General features: G+C 48.4%; 1 protein-coding gene across 5 annotated transcripts in view; it reads right to left on the bottom strand.

Moving 5' to 3' along the window:
* Positions 1-1,715: 1,715 nt before the first annotated feature.
* CenG1A (Centaurin gamma 1A) overlaps positions 1,716-20,283 on the bottom strand; it is a 550,552-nt gene continuing 531,984 nt past the window's right edge. For 2 of the 5 annotated variants that reach the window (XM_086537622.1, XM_086537623.1), the window contains exons 5-14: positions 7,773-7,907; positions 7,204-7,439; positions 6,460-6,924; positions 6,070-6,294; positions 5,771-5,921; positions 5,285-5,530; positions 4,925-5,042; positions 4,526-4,718; positions 4,245-4,409; positions 1,716-3,990 (exon numbers count right to left, since the gene is read on the bottom strand). In XM_086537622.1, the coding sequence (XP_086393748.1) occupies positions 3,712-3,990; positions 4,245-4,409; positions 4,526-4,718; positions 4,925-5,042; positions 5,285-5,530; positions 5,771-5,921; positions 6,070-6,294; positions 6,460-6,924; positions 7,204-7,439; positions 7,773-7,907 (2,213 nt within the window). In that variant the 3' untranslated portion in view covers positions 1,716-3,711. Of the gene's footprint in view, positions 3,991-4,244; positions 4,410-4,525; positions 4,719-4,924; positions 5,043-5,284; positions 5,531-5,770; positions 5,922-6,069; positions 6,295-6,459; positions 6,925-7,203; positions 7,440-7,772; positions 7,908-8,566; positions 8,803-9,169; positions 9,305-18,541; positions 18,822-20,283 lie in introns of those variants that run through there. The other 3 variants (XM_086537625.1, XM_043030092.2, XM_086537624.1) reach the window with 3 other exon arrangements.

Below are 20,283 nucleotides of genomic sequence, written 5' to 3'. Positions count from 1 at the left end.
ATGTCGACAATATTTCTGAACAATAAATAGAGATGGTCAGACAGTCAGCGAATGTTTCGTTCACCCAGTCCTCCGGAGTGTTTATTTGACCGGCTGTGTCACCATTTTTTATCTGTTTTAAGCCAAGGAAATGAACAACGGTGGCTACGATCACGAAGATAAGAGCGAAGTATTGAAGTGCCTGACACTCTTTGCTTACGAGCTGGACGTGATCTAAAAGGACATTTTTATTAAGTAATTTTGGTCAGTTTCTTGGCTGGATTTTTTTTACTTCAGTCTTTTACTTTTCTTATGTTTCTTAGTAGGAAGTCTGAGTGATCTTTTTATTCAGTCTTTTATTTCGCCAGACTTTGTTCTATTTTCTGCCGTATTTAGATCTTAGGTTAGTAATTTCTGTTTATTCTAAGCCTTCAACAGCGGCGCCAGACTTGCTGGTCTTGTCTTTTTGTTTTTATTGGTAAGGCCTTCACCCAAATAATCCACTTTGGAGTATCTATTCTTTTAGTTTTAGTATTCGGGAGTTTTAATCATTTTAGGTGTCTTCAGCACATTTTTTTTTTTTTTTGTATTTTATATTTTACATTTGTATTTTTCAATTAGTCTTAGAATTTTGTTTTATTTTTATTAGGCTGAACACGCCGAAACTCCCTCCACGCTACCACTTTCAGGAATTTGAATTGTCAGGGGTTATTAGCTAGACCCTTAGCGCTTGTTTCCCTGACCAGCACCAAGGGAGGCCAAAAGCGTCTACACTTTGACTTGATGAACTGGGACGGGACCCCTGAGTTAAAACGGACATTACGTTAGGATAAGGATAAGGATAAAAAAGTAACATTTCTAATATTTTGTGAACTATTTACTGTTGAAGCGACGCCTTGACAGCATCTTTCTTAATTTCTTTTCGTGTTAGATATATCTTTCTATGATATAAACTCGAAGAAACTATTTGCCATATCTTTAAACTTTGCTTATAAGTATAAGGGTTTTCCTGTATACCTTGTATTTCTTTTATTTAGGCTGAAATGATACAGACCATATAAGGAATATGAAGATTATTTTTGCACAATTCAGATGGGGTTAGTATAAAATTCAGTGGATTATTTTGATAATTTCATTCGCCTTTTGAAAATCAGTTTCATAAACACACATCATTTTCCTTAATGTTGTATGATAAACAGCACCTCGCGTTTCTCTAACATTAATTTTCATTTTTTTTCCTGATTAAGAATGAACTGATAAGATTGGCTCTCATCAAAGGCTAAACAGATTGAGATTTCGAGATTTGGCTTAAGATCTTTAATCATGATATTCTTATCATCCAGAACTAACATCAACATTGAGTTAACCCCAATAATCATCACTTCACGCCCATGATCAACAAGTTCGTGTACAAGAGATACAATTTTTTTTTTCTCTGTGAATTTTTTTTTTTTTTCGTCCAAGGCCATCTTTGAATAATGATTTTCGCGTGTAAATAAGATGCTTAGACAACTCGATGGTACAGATCATAGTTGCCACTTGAAACTTCTAACATGGCAGTAAGGTATCCCTATATATCTATTTTACTGGTATCATATATTTTCCGTACAAAATACCAGACAATTCCATTCTATTGGAATATGGTGATGAATATTTACTACTGATAATTATTTTTCCCATGTAGTTTTAGAAGTTAAATTAACATGTGTAGTCAATGCTGATATAAAACACACAAAATACTTTCTTTCCTTTATTGGTTTTGAGTTTGTAATAAATACAGGTAAACATAGAGGGACTTACAGTACTTGGTGTATGATTTTTTTGTGGTTTTCAATCTCATATTTGGGATCTGACTCGACGTGTGTATTTGGAAAGTCCCAAAGATCCACATCAAGGCTTTCCAAAGTCTTACTGAAAACCCTTAAGGAAGTTCTCAGCTTTTGCTCTTGTCAAATTTTGTAACAGGATCAGTACATGTACGTGAATTCCTTTTAAACACTGAGTATTGCCTTGTTTACAAAATATTCGAAAAAAAAATAAAAATAAAAAAAAAAACACAAGATGCTGATCTTGTTACAACACAGGCAGGTTACAGAACAGTCACAATATGCAGAAATCTGAGGTATGGTCTTTCGTATGAATTCTAAATGATGATGATGCTTTCTCTTTTTTTTTCACAAATATACTTCTTCTTTTTTATTTTACTGTATCATAAAAAGGAGGAATTCTTTGAGATTACAGGGCTGGGAAGAACGGACATGTCATATATATATATACAAATATACAAATGATAGCTAAGTAACAAGATTTGTACACTAACAATATCCTCCTTATACAGTCCTCTCCAATTTTAGTCGGCCTCAAGTGACAAAGGTCAGTTACATATTCTTCTTTTTTCTTTTTCTTTTTAAATAAAGAAATGTGAGTTTTACAGATAACTGTGGGTCAGAGATGAGAGCTACATCAGCAGCCACCCCATAGTGTGTTGATTTAGAGAGACTGTAACACGAAAGCACAACGAAGACATGGCACGCCGAGGGGGGAGGAGGAAGGCGACCAACCACTCAAGCTCCACGTGTTGTTTTTGTTTTTGTTTTGGGGGGGAAATATATGTATATATATGTCGAGAAGATACCTGTTCATAACTTTAGATGATGTTTTTGTTTTTCTTCTTCTTCTCTTTTTTATGTTTCATTCTAGTGTCGGTTCGTTTTAGCTTTACTCTAAATGACAAAACGTTACGATTCTAGAAACCTTTGGGGACAATGTGTTTCACACTTGATTCATATATATAATCTGTCAAGTGTCCTTTTTTTTCTTTCCTCGCCGACAAGGCCTTTTTTTCGTGTATCCTTTCCCTCGGTACACTGGCCAATGAAAAACACGCAAACAACAACATGGCTCTCGTGTGCAGTGGTCCCCTCCCCCCCCCGGTTCGACGGCCCGATTTATTCTACACATCTCTTGATGTGCCTCTAATACAGGGATTATATGAACTTTGGCTTCATACATTTGTATCTTGAGCAGGATAATCATCTTTACACTTGGACTGAACCAATACATACATAAATCTACAATATATATCTCACTCGCATTCAACCTTTGGTACGTCATTGTTCATTATATTTACAACCATGACAGACGACACTCTTGAGGGCGCAGGATGATGAAGTTTACAAATGGGCTCATGGTTCGCTCATTTCCTATGTACATCTACTCGGCGAACTTTCCAGCAAGTTCAGGGAATTCTTCGTTGAGTGTTGGGGAAATGATAAGGATCTCCACGTGATGGATGTGTTTTCGAAAGGACACGCGCCTCCAACACATCGCGAACAGATGATCACAGGCTGGCAATGAGTACACATTTCTCAGCTAGAGCAATCTAGCTAAATTCTCTCTCTCTCTTTCTCTCTTTCTCTCTCTCTGAGGATGTGTTGGTTTTCCCTCCCCTGGCACAAGTGTTCGGCTCGCATGGCCCAGTCAGGCCATGCAGGCCATGACTGGTGGTCACTGGTCACGTGTTCTTACAGTCTTAAAGTGGCCTCAAAATATATCTAGGCAATAAGCATTTTACTAGCATACGAGGGCATGAAGTTACTGGAGTCTAAACGGTAAATTCGTTATTATTTATATTATTACCATCATCATTATTCAAATATATTCTTTTTTTTTAAATATATATATAAACCCCTTTAAAACTGCAACGTCCTCTTTTATCACTGGCTCTCGCAACTATATCACACTAGCTTGGAGTTTGTCGAGCATTTCGGGCTTCCTGCTGATGGAGCCCTTCCTCCGGGGCAGCGTGGAGGGCTGCGGCGTGGTGCTCGACAGAGGGAAGGTGGAGTGGGACAGCGCCGGCGTGTGGGGCGTGATCGGCGGGGCGGCCACCACGGAGTCTGGGCACCCGTTTTGCAACAGCAGGTCGATCACTTCCTTGTCGCCAGCCGTCCGGGCGTAGAAGAGGCTGGACCTCCCTTCGGCGTCGCAAATCTTCACGCTGGCATTGTACTGCGAAGAGAGGGAAGACTGTTAGGAAGCATTGCGATGGCATTCGGACGGCCTACCTTTCCCAATTAGCTTTTTTTTCATCGCGTGCGAAGTATACGAATCAGGTAATGCTAACATGTATGGCTGCATAAGTAAATATAGCAGAGCAGCTCTAAAGTACAAGTCAAAGCACACCAACAAGACAACAAGGCTATGCAACAAAGAATATAACAGACGTAAATACAAAATCATGACTACTCTTTAAGGAAACTCACCCAGAGTAAAAGCTGCACGCATGACAATGAAGGGAAGGCTGCAGCTAAGTGCAATGGTGTTCTCAAGTCCCGGTGAGGAGCAAGAGGGCTGTTCACTGCATCGCCGGCATGTGGCAACAAGGCGGACAGTCTCTGGACATCGCCACGACACACGCAATCGACGATCTAAAAAAAAAATCACAAACTTAGCATAACATTCATAAAGATCTTGTATCAAAGAATAAACTCCTGCATGGTTGATCTTCAAAGTGACTAAGAATACGTCATCGCATTCATCTCACCTGTTCGTTGAGAGGGATGCCAGACTGCGGCATAGCAATGAACTCCTTGGCCTCGTATTTCGCTCTGATCCAGCGCTCCTTGTCCTCGCGGCTGGAGCGCGGGTTGGGCTTCGCCTGCCCTCTCGTGTGCGCCTCCCAGACGCTGTTGCCGACTTCATTACCCAGTGACATCATGACGGACAAGGGTCCAGGCCTGAGGGAGAGAGAAAAAAACACATTATATAGGTATGTCTATTTCATTTATATATCTATCAATAAATTAAATAATGTCTATACGATTCACACCAAACAGTGATAATACGTCAGATCATTTCAAATAATCAACCCACTAATAAAAAAATAAAAAAATGCATAGGGACCTCCACTAGAAGGGGACACAACAGCTTAAATAATACTTACGGCCACTCGTCCAAGTCGAGAGATCTGACTTTCGAGATGTGAGAGCCGAGGTTTCTGTGAATTCCCGAGCACTCGATGCACATCAACACACCCAGATTGATACTAGCCCATTCCGGATCTGCAGAGAGAGAAATAAAAAGAACCTTTAATAACAAGCCAATTCCCAAAAAATATTTCGATAATAGTCAGCCACTGCACCAGTCCTTATTTCCCACGGGTTGAACTACTCAAACCCTATATATAATAAACAAAATATTCGAATGGCATTCATCCGCTGTGCCCGCCCCCATCTTCGTCGGGGTTGAGCGCAGCGCATTCTCTTTCAACATTCAACAAGGAGAGCTTAGACAGGTCACTCACTCGGCGCATCGCAGTCGACGCACTGCAGGTTGCCCGGGACCTGGTTCTTGAGCGTCGCGATGGTCTGGGCGTCGATGGGGTGGCCCTGGCGCGTCTTGCTCTTGTTCGACTCGTTGCCCTGGAGGGAGTACAGGATCTGCTGCTCGATGGCCGAGACCCACTCGTCCCTCTCCTCCTGGCTGCCGGCCTCGAAGTGCCACTGCTTGTTGTCGAGGGACACCAGGCTGAACTCGTAGCCGTCGGAGTCTGCAATTAGGGAAGGGCATTAGGACACGGCCAAGGTTGCGCTTTCACTCTTTTGACTTTTCTTTGAGACGGGTTTGTTTGTGTACTTTGGACATTCGTAAAAGTATTTATTTCTGGGCAAGATTGGGTATTCTTTCTGGCTTTTCTTAGCAATTGTTTACTTTTGTTAGATTGCAGATCAATAAGTAAATATAACTTTCATGGAAACTCAATTGCAATGTTAATGTCTCTTATTTTTACCTTCGCATTCAGCATTTTTATTCCCACTACTCTTCATTCTCCTGTGTCGCTTCTTGACATTGGGTGTCTCAATTTTAGAAGATATGCTAGCGGAGTCGAGTCCATTCACTCCAGCTGGGTCGTGGAGAGTCTCGTACGAAGTGAGGGTCACCTGCAGAAGAATCATCATCATTTGAAATACCATCGTAGAAAAAAAAGAATTATCAATTATCTGGCATATCTTGGAAATATTATCCCCGTCGCCTCGTGACACATTCCAACTTTTACGACGAGAAAGGCGTCCACAAATCTCCGCGTACCTTGTCCTTGTTCGACTGCAGAGGTCCCCCGAGCGAGGACCTGCCTGTGAGGGGCGGGCCGGGCGTCCCCACCGAGGCGATGTTGAGGGTGTGCATCTCCGACGACAGAGGGTCGTTCCCGCCGCTGCCCGGCACGACCTTGGAACCGCGGGGCTTCATCCCGGGGACTTTGACTGTCGTGTACTGCAGGGATATCTCCTTGCCGTGGACATCCTCCATGTAGTCCTGAGAAGGAAAAGACAATGTTAGTTTGCTCCTATAAAGTTTCCAAGTATTTGTTTCCATAGCGCATTCCACGTGACGTGAATCTATTAATCCCTTCAGAGGCTAGCTTCCCGCTTCCCGTGTTCCCGTGTTCCCCGAGCGGTCCCTCCTGAGGGCCATACTTACGTGCAGGCTGGGGTGGTAGGTGAGGCGGCCGTTGTCGCACAGGGTGACGTACTTCTTCTTCCAGTCCTTGTTGAGGGCCTTGTTGGACTTCTTGTAGAGGTAGCCCTGCTTGATGGGGATGGCGCGGCCGCTGCCCACCTCGCCGTTCTTGTTCTTGTCCTTCTCGTCGCTCTTCTTGGAGGGCGTGAACAGGTTCGATTTTCTCCGGCTCTTCCGGGACGTGGTGGGCGTGGAGCTGGGCGTCGGGAGGTCCTTGCTGTCCCTGGGGGCGGGGATGGCGTCCATGATGGTGGCGGGGGCCGGGGCCGGGGTGGTGGTGGGGGGCGGTGGGGGTGCCATGAAGGTGGCGCTCGTCACGGCACCGGGGGCGCTCACTCGCTTGAAGCCGTCGTCACGAAACGAGTCGGTTCGGGTCATGGCCGTTAGCTCGGCGCCGCTTCCATGGCTGCTCCTTAAGGTTCCATCCTGCGGGAACAAGCACAAAGTTTAAGAAAAAAATCCAGCTTATATTCCTCTAAGGGGCCTCGCTAAGCTTTCCTCCTGCTTGCGCTTCCCGTGGCTAATCTAAACTACCATTCGTTAAGATTTTTCCTTCCGTTAAGAATTTTTAAACACATTCCCTTCCCAAAGCTTCGTTCTATTTACCCTACTTTCCCCTCCATCAAAAAGAAAAACAACAGCAGCAAAAAAAATCAAGTGAAAGAAGTAACAACAACACAAAAACAACAACAGAAGAGGTCGTACCTTCGCGACTGTGGTGGTGAACATATGACTAGGAGAGGAGCCAGAGATGGGCGGTGTCACTTGCTGGCTGGAGGTGATCTGTGGTGTCAGAGGCGCCGAGATGTTGGAATACGGGGCGGGGGTGTAGCCATTGTTGGTCGAAGGATAGCGCAAGAGGTGCGTCGGGGTTCCTGGCCGGGAGTTGTTGGGAGTCAGACCCTGCTGGCTCAGGCGCTGGGCCACGATCTTCGAACACGCTGTCGAAACAAGGGGACGTTACTCGAACCTTCGAGACTGGAGGAATATTAACTTATATGAAGGATTTTACTATTACTACTACTACTACTACTACTACTACTACTATCATGAGAATCACAGAAATGGCTACAAGTATAAACAAGAATGAATAACATCAAGTAACATACACCAAATGCCAGACTGAATGGCACAAATCTGATAACGCTCTTGGGACATCTACAACACACACACACACACACACACACACACACACACACAACCCCCCATATTCACCCCCACCCCACCCCCCAACACCTACAACTCCCCAGCCCGCTGGAGCAAGAGCCACTCACCATCGTGGAAGACCCTCTCCACGTTCAGTCCGTAGGTGGCGCACGTCTCGTAGTAAGAGCAGCGCTTGAGATCCGACGCCAACTTGCGAGCTCTTCCGTCATCGATCACGCGGGGGTTGTTCTCGCTAATGCCATCTGCAAAGGACAAGGGGAAAGGGACATTAGTATTTATTCTATTTTTTTGCGGTTTCTTTCTTTCTGTATTTATTTATTGGGCGAGAGGGAGAAATACATGTATATATATGTGGTTCTGCTTGGAGTCGGTTGGGTACATTTAGCGCAGTCTATTGCTTTGGAAATATATATAAAATAGAGTTTGAGATAAATAAATAGATAGATAGAGAGAAAGAGAGAGGATTTGCATGCAGGTTAAATAGCATAACAGGAGACATTAGCACACGAGGAGTGCGTATGTGCCTGGATCTTTCCCCTGGGGATAAGAGAAAGAGAGAGAGGGGGGGGCGGGGGGAAAGAGAGAGGGGTTCCTATTGTTATGCTGACGCACATCCCTGCATTAACTCTGGATCTCTACTTCTCCCGTTCCCTCCAACTTACCATTCCCGTCCTTCCCCTTCTCTAAACCATCTTTTCTCACTTCCTCCACCTTGCGCTTCCCGTGGCTAATCTAAACTACCCTCCGTTAAGATTTAGGCATTTGCTACTAAAAAATTCCAACAACAAAGCTTCATAAAATTTAATGAAAGAAGTAACATCAAAAAGAAAAACAACAGCAGCAAAAAAAATCAAGTGAAAGAAGTAACAACAACAAAAAACAACAACAGAAGAGGTCGTACCTTCGCGACTGTGGTGGTGAACATATGACTAGGAGAGGAGCCAGAGATGGGCGGTGTCACTTGCTGGCTGGAGGTGATCTGTGGTGTCAGAGGCGCCGAGATGTTGGAATACGGGGCGGGGGTGTAGCCATTGTTGGTCGAAGGATAGCGCAGGAGATGCGTCGGGGTTCCTGGCCGGGAGTTGTTGGGAGTCAGACCCTGCTGGCTCAGGCGCTGGGCCACGATCTTCGAACACGCTGTCGAAACAAGGGGACGTTACTCGAACCTTCGAGACTGGATGAATATTAACTTATATGAAGGATTCTACTATTACTACTACTACTACTACTACTATCATGAGAATCACAGAAATGGCTACAAGTATAAACAAGAATGAATAACATCAAGTAACATACACCAAATGCCAGACTGAATGGCACAAATCTGATAACGCTCTTGGGACATCTACAACACACACACACACACACACACACACACACACACACACACACACACACACACACACACACACACACACACACACACACACACACACACACCCCCCCCCCCCCCCCACCCCCAACACCTACAACTTCCCAGCCCGCTGGAGCAAGAGCCACTCACCATCGTGGAAGACCCTCTCCACGTTCAGTCCGTAGGTGGCGCACGTCTCGTAGTAAGAGCAGCGCTTGAGATCCGACGCCAACTTGCGGGCTCTTCCGTCATCGATCACGCGGGGGTTGTTCTCGCTAATGCCATCTGCAAAGGACAAGGGGAAAGGGACATTAGTATTCTTATTTTTTTTTTGCTGTTACTTTCTGTATTTATTTATTGGGCGAGAGGGAGAAATACATGTATATATATGTGGTTCTGCTTGGAGTCGGTTGGGTACATTTAGCGCAGTCTATTGCTTTGGAAAGATATATAAAATAGAGTTTGAGATAAATAGATAGATAGATAGAGAAAAAGAGAGAGGATTTGCAATAGAAAAAATAGCATAACAGGAGGGGGGGGCACACGAAGGGAGTGCGGGGGGGGGGGGGGGGGGGGGGGGGATAAGATGAAAGAGGAGGAGATAGAGTTCCTATTGGGCGGGGGGGAAAGAGAGAGGGGTTCCTATTGTTATACTGACGCACATCCCTGCATTAACTCTGGATCTCTACTTCTCCCCCTTTCCCCTCCACTTACTTCCCTTCCTTCCCCTTCTTTTACCATCTTTACTCCTTCCTCCTCCTCTTCCTCTTCCTCTTCCTCCACCTCCTCCTTTCTCCTCTTCCTCTTCCACCTCCTCCTTTCTCCTCTTCCTCTTCCTCCTCCTCCTCCTTTCTCCTCTTCCTCTTCCACCTCCTCCTTTCTCCTCTTCCTCCCCTTCCTCTTCCTCTCTTTCCTCCTCCTCTTCCCCTTCCACCTCCTCCCCATCCACAAGACCACCTCCACCAACCCAACCACCCACCCTCTCCCCGCGGCCCCACAGTGACGCAGCCGAGCCATCATCAACAAGGACCCGCGGAGAGATCCTGCGAGCCGAGCCGAGCCGAGCCGGGCCGGGGCGTGGGATGCACCCTGAGCCTTTCAACGTGCATACCATAGGATCGGGTTTCCTGCTGCGCGTTCCTTCCGAGTCCTTACGCGACAAAGGGGAGAAGAGGGAGGGAGGGAGGGAGGGAGGGAGGGTGGATAGGGTGCTTGTTTGTTTATGTGTGTGTGTGTGTGTGTGTGTGTGTGTGTGTGTGTGTGTGTGTGTGTGTGTGTGTGTGTGTGTGTGTGTGTGTGTGTGTGTGTGTGAGTGAGAAAGAAAGAGAGAGAGAGAGAGAGAGAGAGAGAGAGAGAGAGAGAGAGAGAGAGAGAGAGAGAGAGAGAGAGAGAGATAATAGCGGAGATGCAGCAGTGACGTGGGGTTGACGAGGGGGACGGACGAGGGGAGTCAAAAGAGAAAAGGGGAAGACGAAGAGGGGTGAGGATGGGGTATGGAGGAGGGGGGAGGAGGGAGGAAGGGAGAGAGAGAGAGAGGGGAACGGCGACCGGATCCACGACCGAGCTACCTCCCCTCACTCACGCAAACATGACTTGCGTAGAAGTAGCACCCGCACCCTCTCCCCTCTCCCCCTCCTCTCCTCTCCTCCCCTCCCCCTCCCCCTCCCCCCCCCTCCTTCAGCCTCTCCAGCATGTGTGTAACTCCTGCTCTGTCAATCACGCCAAGGCACCACACGAGCGAGGAATGTGCGGTCTCACGGCACTCCCCCCCTCCCCCCCTTCTTTCGCTCCGGCCCCCTCTTCCCCTTCCTTCCTAAGCGCTCTCATGACGCTCCTCCCGTCGTCATTAGCCCCATGGCACCGGACATAGAGAGAGAGAGATAGAGATAATAATAGAGAGGGAGAGAGAGGGAGAGAGAGAGAGAGAGAGAGAGAGAGAGAGAGAGAGAGAGAGATAATAATAGAGAGAGAGAGAGAAAGAGAGAGAGAGAGAGAGAAGAGAAAAGAGAGAAAGAGATAGGGAGGGTCCCCTCATCGTCAGCCAAGTGCCACTCGAACGGCACTCACCGATTCCGCGAGATCAATGAAGCAGAATCAGAGCCCGGGAACGAGTGCATCATCATCATCTCACGCCATTACACATCGATAGCTGCATGAGTGTCGCCTCCGCCCTCATCACCCGAGAGAAAACTAGTCTCTCATTCATTCACTCATTCACCCTCCTTCTCTACCCCCTCCCCCCCCTCCTTCCCTCCCTCCCTCCCTAATTCCCTATCTCCCTTCCTTCCTAACACCCTTCCTCCTCCTTCCCCCCCCCTCCTCCTTCCTAAAGAACGCTCCCTCTATTTCTCCCCTCTATCACGCAAACAGCAAGGGGGGGAGCCAATACCCCCTCCCCCCATAACCCTCGCGGGACTAGCAGCTCCACATTAATCGAAACACAACACACAAACAGAGTGGGATTAACTTGATAAACCTCAACGGGGGTGGGGGTGGGGGTGGGGGGTTGAGGTGGGGGGTAGAGGAGGAGTCCCAAGCTTTTCTTTTTTTCTGCTGTGTTTTCTTTCATTTCCTTTTCTCTTTCCTCTCCTTTCCTTTTACCTCGTTAACGTTTTCTCCCCCCTTTTGTCTCTCCCCTCTTCCTTGTCCCGTCTCCCCTCTTCCTCCTTCCTCCCATCCCCCTTCACACGCGAGTCCTTAATGAAGAGGGTGACGGGGTGGGAGGGTGGGGGGGTAAGGGTCAGGGTAGCCCCCCACAACACCAAAAGGCTCTTGTATAGAGAGGAAGGGAAGGGGGAGGGGAATGGAGGAGGAAGAGAGGAGAATGGGGGGGAGGAAGAAGAGAGGAGGGCAGGCAGTAAAAGGGGAGACGAGTACAACAGAGAGAGAAGGGAAAGAAAGAAAGACTCCCTTAATATAAGAACCAACGATTATCCGCCTTACTAGAAAACAATAAATGAACCAAAACAAATAAACAGATAAAACATCGGCGACACAATTCCATCCTAATCCATGAAAAAAAAATGAATGGTCGTCTCGCACACAAACACAAACGCGACAAATCCTACACCTCCGCGGAAGACGCCCGCAGTGTCTTGCCGCGCGCCCTTCGCGATAAGGCCAAGCCGCCCGTCACTCTTCCTGCGAGCGCTCCCTTAATCCCGAGTCGTTTGGGATTACGGGGTGAGGGAGGAGGGAGGAGGGAGGAGGGAGGGGGGTGTCGCCACAGGAGAGACAGGACGCCACAGCAGGAAGTGTGTGTCACGTGACCATCCTGTGGCGTTCCCTGCAACTTCCGCTCGTATCATGTTCGGCTGATGCTGGCTCGCTGGCCTTACTCTTCTCCCTCGCTCACTCACTCACTCATTCTCTCGTCTCATTCTCTCTCTCTCTCCCTCTCTCCCTCTCTCTCTCTCTCTCTCTCTCTCTCTCTCTCTCTCACTCACACACACACACACACACACACACACACACACACAATTATATTTCCAAAGCTTGTTATTCATTCCGTTGAATGAACAGGAACCCCTCACCGTAACCCCAAAGGCAATTCAACCCCAAACCTCGAAGACGACACACTACTCATCATCTCCCTTCCTCCGTCGACACCTCGGCCCCGTGTTCCGACCGACCGACCGACCGACTGACTGCCCCTCCCCCCCTACCCACCCGCCTCCCCACCTGTCTCCTCACAAGACCGAACGACATCGCCGGAAACGAAAGATTAAAAAAATGGGAGAAAAAAAAACACGAAACAAAAGTAGTCGAGGAGGATTTCCAGTCGTGGAGATGGCGAGGTCCTTAATGACGACGTCCCCTTCATCAACCGAAAGGGTGATTCGTCCCCGAGGCTTCCAGTCCCCGCCCTGCGCTGAAACCTCCTCCTTGGTCCGCCATCAACGACAAAAGGGTCAGCGTCAACCCACCCCAAACCCACCTTCTTCCCCCCCCCCCCCCCACGCCCATCCATACCCAACCCCTACCCTTCTCCCTCTCGACACTACGGGTGCCATCAACGCCATATACCCCCCCCCCCCTCCTTTTCCTACCCCATCATCCCCACCCACCTATTCAGCCCACCAACCCCACCCTACCCTACCCCTCCCCACCCACCCCCACCCCCGGAGTTACCACCCTCACAATAAAAGGCTGTGGGAACTCCTCGCCGCTCTCCCATCGTCTCTGATTTCCGATGCCTTGTTTCCTCTTCTCTTGCACCCTTTTGATTCCTCCTTTCTCTCCTTCTCTTTTTCCTCCTCCTCCTCCTCCTCCTATTTCTCCTCTTCCTCCTCTCCTCCTTGTCCCATGTCCCTTTCGCCGGGGAGCAGAGGGCGCGAAAGGGCATCCTGACCCGCGGCCTCCACATGAGATTCGCTGGGCCCACCAACGCGATGCTCCGCGCTCGCTGAATTGCCGGTAATTCCCTCCGCCTCGCGTGACGGCCGAGGTATGCAGAGTGGAGGCGAGGGGGGAGGGGAGGGAAGCAGGAGAAGACGGTAGAGGGGAGGAGAGAAGACGGGAGAGGAGAAGAGGGGAGATGACGGGAGAGGAGAAGAGAGGACAAGACGGGAGAGGGAGGGGAGGAGATGAGCCTAGATATCCAAGACCAGAAACATTCCTACGAAAAAAAAACAACAGCACACCCAAACCCCACAGCAGTACAGCAACAGCATCAACAACAGCATTTCAGAGCCTCCCCCCCCACACACCCCTACCCCATCCCCGTCCCCCAGCAGAGAGCAGTGCAAACACCGCGGACCACACACACACAATTCGATTACAACCTTCCTTCCTTCCTTCCTTCCTTCCTTCTTTCCTTCCTACCCCGACGAATCGATGGGCCGCCGTGGCGATTGCGTCACCGTCCCAAATGACCCTCGCGAGAGCCTCCTCGACACACACACACCCACACACCCACACTGGCCTCGGACCGAAACGTAACGAGAGCGGAGGGCGTGACCGGGCGACGGGTCAGATGACAGCGCTCCAGAAGGAAAACCCACCGCTCAACGCACCTCTTCGGCCTTGTCCTTATTCTCCTATTTTCTTTTTCTAATTTTGGGCCAAGGGGTGAGATGAGGGAGAAGAAAGGGGGAGGGGGGGAAGAGAAAAGAACAACGAGAGATGGAGATAGGATAGCAGAGAGGAGAGGAGAGAAAATAAGTGAAAGAAAAGAAAGGAAAAGAAAAAAAGAAAAGAAAAGAAAGAAAAGAAGAGACATGGAAGAAAGGAAAAGAAAAGAGAAGAGAAGGGGAAGGAGGGGAGAAGGGTGCAGTAGACTCAGACGGTCGTATAAATTACTCCAGTTCAAGCGTTGCGGGGAGCTGTTCTCGACCACTCTCGCCGCGTAACTTGTGGGAAGGAAGTAAGACATAAACACTAACATACAATCTCTCTCTCTCTCTCTCTCTCTCTCTCTCTCTCTCTCTCTCTCTCTCTCTCTCTCTCTCTCTCTCTCTCTCTCTCTCTCTCTCTCTCTCTCTCTCTCTCTCTCTCTCGCTACATAATCACGAAACAAAGTGAAAAAAATGCTTATTTCCCCATCAACCTAAAATAAATTAAAGACAAACACAAGATAGTAATTATAATAATTAAAGCACACCGATAATAATGTCCGGCTTCAACGAAACTCCCATAAGCCCCCCCCCCCCCCAAGTGGCACCGAAGGACCACAAAGGTTCAAGCCGTTAATGAAGTCCTATAATCAACCGAATTAAAACCAGATTGCGTACACAGGGTAGGAAGGGGAGAGGAGGGGAGGGGGAAGAGGAGAGGAGGGAAGGGGAGGAAGGAGGAGGGGGGGGGGGAATAGATGGCAATGGGTATGGGATAGGGGGATGGGGAATAGAGGCTACGGGGGGGGGGAGGAGGAGGAGGAGAAGGGGAAAGGAAGAGGAGGCGGAAGGGTATAGGGGCATCTGGCGACCAGGCAAGAAAGAGGGAAAGCCACATTCCTCACACTTGCTTCCTCCGGATTTTTATTGGTAACACCTTTTTTTCATTCTTCATGGTACGTAGTCCCCCTCCCCCCCTTTCCTGGACTAGAAGACCGATTCTCTTGGGTGTCCGGAATCTCATACTGTGTGTTAACCTAACTGTACAGGAGAAAGAGAGGGGGAGGAAGGGAAGATGTAAGAGGAAGAGGAAGAGGAAGAGGAAGAGGAAGAAGAAGGAGACGGAGAAGAAGAAGAAATTGGAAAAGGAGGAGACGGAGAAGGAGAAAGAGAAGGAGAGAGAGAGAGAGAGAAGGAGAGAGAGAGAGAGAGAGAGAGAGAGAGAGAGAGAGAGAGAGAGAGAGAGAGAGAGAGAGAGAGAGAGAGAGAGAGAGAGAGAGAGAGAGAGAGAGAATTAAAGTTACATAAAGGTTTTCGGAATGGAGACTGGAGAGTGGAAAGGGGAGAGGGGTGAGAGGACAGCAGAGAGAAGGGGAAGAGATGAAAGAAAGAGAATAAGGGGAAAGGAAAGGAGAATCGATGGTCAAAGAGGAGGCGGACAAGAGAAGACAGGAGAGGAGAGAGGAGAGGAAAGGGATAAAAAGAGAAAAGAGGAAAAGGGAAAGAGAGGAATAATAAAAAAAAATAATCGAAGCACACGAGAACTTTCAGACGATTGTTTGTCGGCTGTGTTCCTTTATTGGTGTCCCAGTGGGTCACAAGAGGAAAACAAAAGCGATTGCATTACCGACGGAGGAGCCAGAAGCCCTTCCTAACCACAACCACAACAACCGAAAGAAAAAAAATAAAAGAAAAAAACAAAAATAAAGGAAAAGGTGTTTGTAAACAACAATCCCTCAACAGGAACGATTTGCTAACCATTAAAATCCACAATATCCACTCGTGTCGATCCACTTTTTTAATGTCCTCTTACGCCATCTTAACCCCCCCCTCCCTCCCTCTCATCCTCTACCTCCTTTACCTCCTCATCCACCTCATCCGCACTCCACATGATTCGTCCACCGAGAGGATTGTCCACTTTTACGAGCACGAGGACTGCCTATACGACCCGCGACCTTTGTTAGCCAGAGCTGCCCTGTCGCCCGTTCGGTCGGCTCGGGTTACCCGCCGTCTCAGCTTCTACGGGTCATTACACCAATGCTTACCTCACTCCCTACCTGCTTCTATCGCTCTATCACTCTATCGCTCTCTCTCTGTCTCTCTCTGTCTCTCTCTGTCTCTCTCTCTCTCTCCCTCGCTCTCTCTCTCTCTCTCAAAAACTAATTCTACTAATCATGATAACAACAAAAGCAACAATAATAATAACAATAACAATATGGAGATGAATCAGGGGAATGATGAAGAGAAGAAGGACAAAAGAGGATAAGGGAGGTGCAAGAAGACCTGAAGACATCCTAATGCACCTTTCCCCTTTCCCACCCCCCCCCTCGCCCCCCCCCCCTTCCCTTTCGTTCCCCCTCCCCTTCTTTCGTGGCATGCCTCTCCGCGTCGTCCATCCCTCCGGTGCCGGGTGTACGTAGGCGCAGTCACACACCCCCAAAAAAAAAAATGGGCGGTCCTGGTCTCCTCGAAGCGAAGGCACGCCGCCCGGACGCCCACTCTTTAGAAAGCCGGACGGACGGACAGCGCCGAGCCGGAACCCCAGTGGCAAGATAGAAACCTCGGCGCGGGTGGCGGCGGAACCCTTCATCCACTGACTAAGACTATTGCATCCTTTATTATCATTCTTCCGTCGTAGTATTATCATTATTATCCAAATTTCTTCCTCCTCCTCCTCCTCCTTCTCTGCAATATGTCTTTATCTTTCTCTTATTCCCTCCGCCTCCCACAGATCATATTTTTTTTAGCCTCCACCTTCCGCTTTGCATAGTGTAATTAGACCTCAGAAGACAAACAAACACGCCCGGAAGGCACTCCATTCGGGGTGGTCCGAATTTATCAGTGCAGCGAATCATCCTAAAAAGCCTACTGGGTGGGGTCAAGCAGGAGACACTTGACCTTTCGTGACTCCTTCTCATGACCTGCCGTGACCTGATTGCAAACTCAATGAAAGGCCACCAAAACCAAGAATGAAAACGAGGACCGCGTGGCACTGTTTGTCCTTTGTGCACTCGGACGCCACCAGCCGAATAGTGACCAAGAGCAATACGCCCATCGACGAATCCAAGGTAGAGATGTCTACTTCACTCCCATGCTATATGACCGCCTCACCCTTGCAAAATCACATCTCATAAGCGCCAAACCCCTGCAATACCACTTCTTCGCCGGAGCAACATGGAAACACGGATGGCAAATCAATACACATATGAACACACACAACAAACACACGCAAAAGCAGATCCCTCCGTGGTTTTGTAGGACCAAATAAAGAACCGTATATCATTTCCCAAACAGATAAACAAAACACTATGAAGCGCCACGTTTCTAAACGCACGAAACCTCTTCATTCACAAACCCTTATCCTCCTCCTCCTTCCCATATCACACTCTCCGTCGGAGCCTCCCCCATCCCACACTCGTCCTCTTCTCTTGCGTCTCCTTAGCACCCGCGTTCAGCCCCCCCCCCATACACACTCGTCCTCCTCATCCCAACTGAATGCTGCTACCCATGATGTTGATTGCGGGCGGACTCTCTCAGGAAAGGAAGCTTCATTTGTGCGAGGCGCTATGAATTTTACCGGAATGCACTTGATCAGACCGTCTCTCATACGGTATGCGATTTCAACTCGTGTGTGTTTAGTTTTGAATCCTTCTTCGATCCTTTCCTCCTCCTCCTTTTCTGCAATATGTCTTTATCTTTCTCTTATTCCCTCCGCCTCCCACAGATCATATTTTTTTTAGCCTCCACCTTCCGCTTTGCATAGTGTAATTAGACCTCAGAAGACAAACAAACACGCCCGGAAGGCACTCCATTCGGGGTGGTCCGAATTTTACAGCAGCATCTCCTAAAAGCCTACTGGGTGGGGTCAAGCAGGAGACACTGACCTTTCGTGACCTCTCATGACCTGCCGTGACCTGATGCCTCGAATGAAAGGCCACCAACCAAGAATGAAAACGAGACCGCGTGGCACTGTTTGTCCTTTGGCACTCGGACGCCCAGCCAGCCAAGGCACGCCCACACGAATCCAAGGTAGAGATGTCACTTCACTCCCATGCTACCGCCTCACCTTGCAAATCACATCTCATACGCCAAACCCCTGCAACCACTTCTCGCCCGGAGCAATGACACGATGGCAAATCAATCACATATGAACACACACACAAACACACGCAAAGCAGATCCGTGTAGCCAAATAAAGAACCTATACATTTCCCAAACAGATAAACAAACACATGAACGCACGCTTCCAAACGCACGAAACCTCTTCATTCACAAACCCTTATCCTCCCCCCTCCCCTATCACACTCGTCCTCCTCCCCCATCACACTCGTCCTCTTCTCCGTCCTCCCCCCCCCCCATCACACTCGTCCTCCTCCCCTATCACACTCGTCCTCCTCCCCCATCACACTCGTCCTCCTCCTCCCCCCTCCCCCATCACACTCGTCCTCCTCCTCAACTGAATGCTTACCCATGATGTTGATGCGGGCGGACTCTCTCAGGAAAGGAAGCTTCATTTGTGCGAGGCGCTTGATTTTCCGGAAGCACTTGATCAGTCTCATATATGCGATTTCACTCGTGTGTGTGTTTTGATCCTTCTTCGCCTTTCCTCCTCCTCCTTCCGTACACACACACGTAAATAAAAGATAAAAAACACTCTCGAATATTTTTTCTCTCTCTCTCTTGTTTTTTTTCTTACACTGAGGGTAATAAGGGGGAAAAAAGGGGGGGAAAAAGGAGGGGGAAATGGGGGAAAAGGGGGGAAAGGGGGGAAAAGGGGAAAAGGGGGAAAAGGGGGAAAAGGGGGAAAAGGGGAGGGGGAGGAGGGGAAGGGGGGTTGCACATTAGTTCGATATCAACTAACAATTGTAAGTTTCTTGGTTCTCTTGACAATAACACTCTGAATTTCCATAAAGAGAAAAATTGTCGTTATACATAAGAAAAAAAAAGTCGGTCTACTTTCTACCGCCACTACACGACACGCTCCCAAATTACCCGAACAACGCCTTCGATTCTCATCCCTCTAAAGAAGGAAAAAGAAAGAAAAAAAGAAACAAAAAAAGAAAAAAAATCTTCGAATGACAGTGGCACGCCCCGCCCCTCCCCCTTCATTCCAAAGCGTCCCACAACCCCTGACAACCTCAATCCTTGCCACCATTAATGCCAACCTCTTACCCCCCCTCCCCTCTCCTAACCCTACCCTGCCACCGATCGGAACTCCACCTACCGAGCCAACCCCTTCCATTAACCCCCTTTGCCCCCTTAAACGTTACCTGGCGCCCTTAGCCCGCCCGCCCTCCGTCAGGCCGCGCTCGCCCGCCTCGGAAACACGCCGAGGGAACAAGATGTCTATTTGTAAGGGAAGGTGTCGCGCCCCACTTCCTCCTGGTCACTAAACATAGCCGGTTACGGTAGGCCTCTCCTCTCCGCTGCCTCTGTCGCTCGCTCGTTGTATCTTTATGCGTCTGTGTCTGTCTGTCTATCTATCTATCTATCTATCTATCTATCTATCTGTGTCTGTCTGTCTATCTATGTCTGTTTATCTGTCTGTTTATCTGTCTGTCTTTATCTATCGACCTACTTATCCATCTATCTATCTATCTATCTATCTCTTTCTTCTTATCTCCCTTCCCCCCTTCTTCCCCAACCTCACCCACTCCCCCTACCCTGTCCCTGTCCCTGCCCCTGTTCCTCTCCCCCACCCCCCCCCGCCAAACCGACCTGCACGTAATGCCCCGTAACTGCCAGCTCGTCCTAATTTACGTTCGGAAGGAGAGCAAAGGAAGATAAAGCCGCGACACAACGCAACAATAACAACACGCAAAAAAATGTAATAGGCCTACTTCCTAAGCGGAGGGAAATAATCACAGTGATCTACAGCCCTATTTACGCCCCTCTTCTCTCCCCCCCCCCCACTTTCTCTCTCTCTCTCTCTCTCTCTCTCTCTCTCTCTCTCTCTCTCTCTCTCTCTCTCTCTCTCTCTCTTCTCTCTCTCCTCCCTCTCTCCTCCCTCTCTCCTCTTTTCTCTTTCTCCTCTCTTTCTCTTTCTCCTCTCTTTCTCTTTCTCCTCTCTTTCTCTTTCTTCTCTTTCTCTTCTCTCTCTCTCTCTCTCTCTCTCTCTCTCTCTCTCTCTCTCTCTCTCTCCCTCCCTCCCTCCCTCCTTACCCCTTGAAGGATCAGAGCTGAAAGAAAATATCGTCAATGGGAGACAAC

This window comes from Penaeus japonicus, unplaced genomic scaffold (assembly GCF_977035675.1).
Source record: "Penaeus japonicus unplaced genomic scaffold, GWHDUDI00000001_assembly GWHDUDI00000006, whole genome shotgun sequence".
Lineage (NCBI taxonomy): Eukaryota > Metazoa > Arthropoda > Malacostraca > Decapoda > Penaeidae > Penaeus > Penaeus japonicus.
Note: the sequence above shows the minus strand (reverse complement) of the source record. Positions and strands in the feature narration are given on the sequence as shown.